At 38.8% G+C, this 2,804-nt stretch overlaps 1 protein-coding gene across 1 annotated transcript; it reads left to right on the top strand.

Annotated features, from left to right (window-relative positions):
* Positions 1-305: 305 nt before the first annotated feature.
* Positions 306-2,453, top strand: LOC100278909 (uncharacterized). The gene is made up of 7 exons (NM_001152033.2): positions 306-430; positions 523-571; positions 675-815; positions 1,091-1,327; positions 1,953-1,992; positions 2,061-2,158; positions 2,234-2,453. Exons 1-7 carry the CDS (start codon positions 333-335, stop codon positions 2,249-2,251), a joined length of 681 nt encoding a protein of 226 aa, NP_001145505.2. The 5' UTR covers positions 306-332; the 3' UTR covers positions 2,252-2,453.
* Positions 2,454-2,804: the final 351 nt, after the last annotated feature.

Genomic DNA, 2,804 nt, shown 5'->3' with positions numbered 1-2,804 from the left:
CTCCTGATTTGGAGCCTTACTCATGCTGACCAAAAAGTCTTGCCCAGATTTTCAGCACTACTCTTAACTATATTTATGATCTAAATGTTCAGGTTATATTTGAAAAATTAATTTAGATCGTGTCCAGCAGTTTACTTAAATGCTTATCCAAAATATTATTTTATACTATAGATATATTTTTTATAGAGTAAAATTTGAATATGAATATTAGAATGAATAAGCTGATGGAGATAGCTTATGGCTCAGCACATTAATAGTCAATTTTTTCTTCCCAAAAAAGCTGTTGCCTCGTTGAGGAATATTCCACATCCCCTCGTTTCCGGCAAACCGCAATGAAGTCTCTGACCCCCACCGCCGCTGGCTCCGCCGCAGATTTTTCCGACTCTCTGCCCTCCCCGATCTCCCCTGCGGCGGTGCCATGCCATTCCAGGTGAGGGAGCTGCACCTGTCGCTTCCTCGATCCAATCGTGCGCCCTGTTTTATATATGTAACTGAGCTTCCTGGCACCCCCTTTGTCCCCAGCCCCGGCCGCCACTACTACCTCGCCGTCGACCGCACCCAGTTCAAAATGGTGCTTATCTATTTTCCCTGCTCTCTTCGCTTCGTTTGCAGTTTCGATACCACTGTTTGGTTGATCTCGATTCATGATGATTTATGGTGGTATTTGTGCGCAGAGGACACTCTTGGAGCTCCTGGGGGTTGTCGCGGATCGCCGTGGTGGGCTGCCGATTGCAACATGTGTTTCCTCCCGTGATGAGCTTGATGCCGTCTGTGCTGCCGTCGCAAACCTCCCCTTTGTGTCAGCGTCACCTCTGGTAGTTCACAAACACAATTTCACCTCCTTAGTTGTAACTTCCTCTATGCATTTTCATTTGTTCTATTTTCTCTGAAATTTTTTGGTGGCTTGGAAGCAATATGCCTTCATCTAGTATGTTTTCTCTGAAAATATATGACGTTTATCACCAACATAAATATTTTTATGAACCCATAAATTGTTGCACAAGGTCCTAACAGGTATATGATCCTTACTATTATGATGTTCTTACTTCACATCAACCTCCAGATATTACTAATGGTCTTCTATGTACAGTATAGTGATCAAGCTGAAGCAGAGCGTGCATCTATTCTTGAGAACTTTCGTCAAGAAACAACTCAGTGGAATAAAACTGCTAAAGCTACCAATATTGCCGAAAGTTCTAAGCTTGAAAGTACTGGCTCTAAAATAAGCATTATAGTTGCAACAGATGCTTGCTTGCCTCAGGCAGCGATGGCAGAGGCACCCCTTATGGCTCGAGTGCTGATAAACTATGAGCTTCCCACAAAGAAGGTGAGCTTTAACTATATTTCTGTGCATATTTGTTGCTTTTAGTCCATTTTATGCAAAAAGCATGAATCTGTGTATGCTCTCTTTCTTATTTGCTACTCCCTGTGTCCCAAATTATAAGGCATTTTGGCTATTGTATAGATATTTTTACTATGTATCTTGACATAGTGTATATTTAAGTGTGTAGCAAAAGCGTTAAAACAATGTATCTAGAAAAACCAAAACATCTTATGCTCCGTTTGGATGTTGATATTGAATATGATGGAATTGAATTGAGTTGAATACCAAATCATGCATGGTACTGAAATGAGATGCAATTCCAATTCTATTGTTTGGATGTCACTGAATTGTACGTTCTAATTCCACGCAATACCGAGGGGTGAGGCTTTGTATTGGGAGAGGATGTTCTAGTTATAGTCTAATTCTAGGGAATTAGGCCTCTGATTCCAAATCTCAATTCCACGAGCAACCAAACAACAGAATTTAGAAAAACTGATTCTAATTCCCAATTCTGTGCTCCAATATCTATATCCAACCGGGGTGTTAGTATTATGTAGTTTCACTGGCTCTTCTAGTTGTGCTTTTATGATATCTTTTGTGACCTGAAGATTAAATTTGAGTTTTTCAGGAAGCGTACTTAAGACGCATGTCAACATGTTTGGCGGCAGGTATATTAATATTGATTCAATCCAACCCTTATGCTCCTTGATTCAGCTGATGGTCTTTGATGGTGCAGACGGAATTGTGATTAACATGGTCGTTGGTTGTGAGGTGGTTACACTCAAGGCTTTAGAAGAGAACAGTGGTCTGCTTATTGCTGAGATGCCAATACATGTAAGGTGTACACTATTATTCGTTTTACTATCATCTAATACTCTTAATGTCTAAACTTAAATATTTGCTATGCAGGTTTCAGAAATATTATGACCGTTCCAGTTGTACAACATTTCAGAAGTTACTGTTCTGATTGCACACTAACTACTCATGGTTTACTTCTACTTTAATTTTGAATTGCTTTTCATGTTTCAGAATGTTCTCAAATTATATCTCTAAAGCATTAGAATAATGCTCATTGCTTCTTTTTTCCTCTGTATAAGAAATGATAGAATATAGTCATGGTTCAACATCCAGCGACATGTTTCTTTTACTCTGTGCATCGTATCTATGTTGATGCTTACAAGTCCATGTATGAAGGCAACTAAAAGTTTAACATCAATCCATTATTCTTGCTTATCACTAGTCACCATAAATAGTCAGTTGCCACAGCAATGTTGCTATAAAATGCTTTGATATACTTCAAGTTTGAACTAGAGTAGGTTGTATGATACTCTAATAAACTGGTCTTTTGACTAGTTGCCTAGTAAACATTTTGTGCTCTGCGTTGTACCCAATTTCCACTTGGCAGTAAAAGAATTGCGTAAAAAAGTAATGCAAATAATGGGAAAATAATACATAATTATAGTGTTGGAAAAATACAGAA

The sequence above is a fragment of the Zea mays genome, chromosome 5 (genome assembly GCF_902167145.1).
Source record: "Zea mays cultivar B73 chromosome 5, Zm-B73-REFERENCE-NAM-5.0, whole genome shotgun sequence".
NCBI classification, from domain to species: domain Eukaryota; kingdom Viridiplantae; phylum Streptophyta; class Magnoliopsida; order Poales; family Poaceae; genus Zea; species Zea mays.
This window is presented reverse-complemented; position numbering and strand designations above follow the sequence as displayed.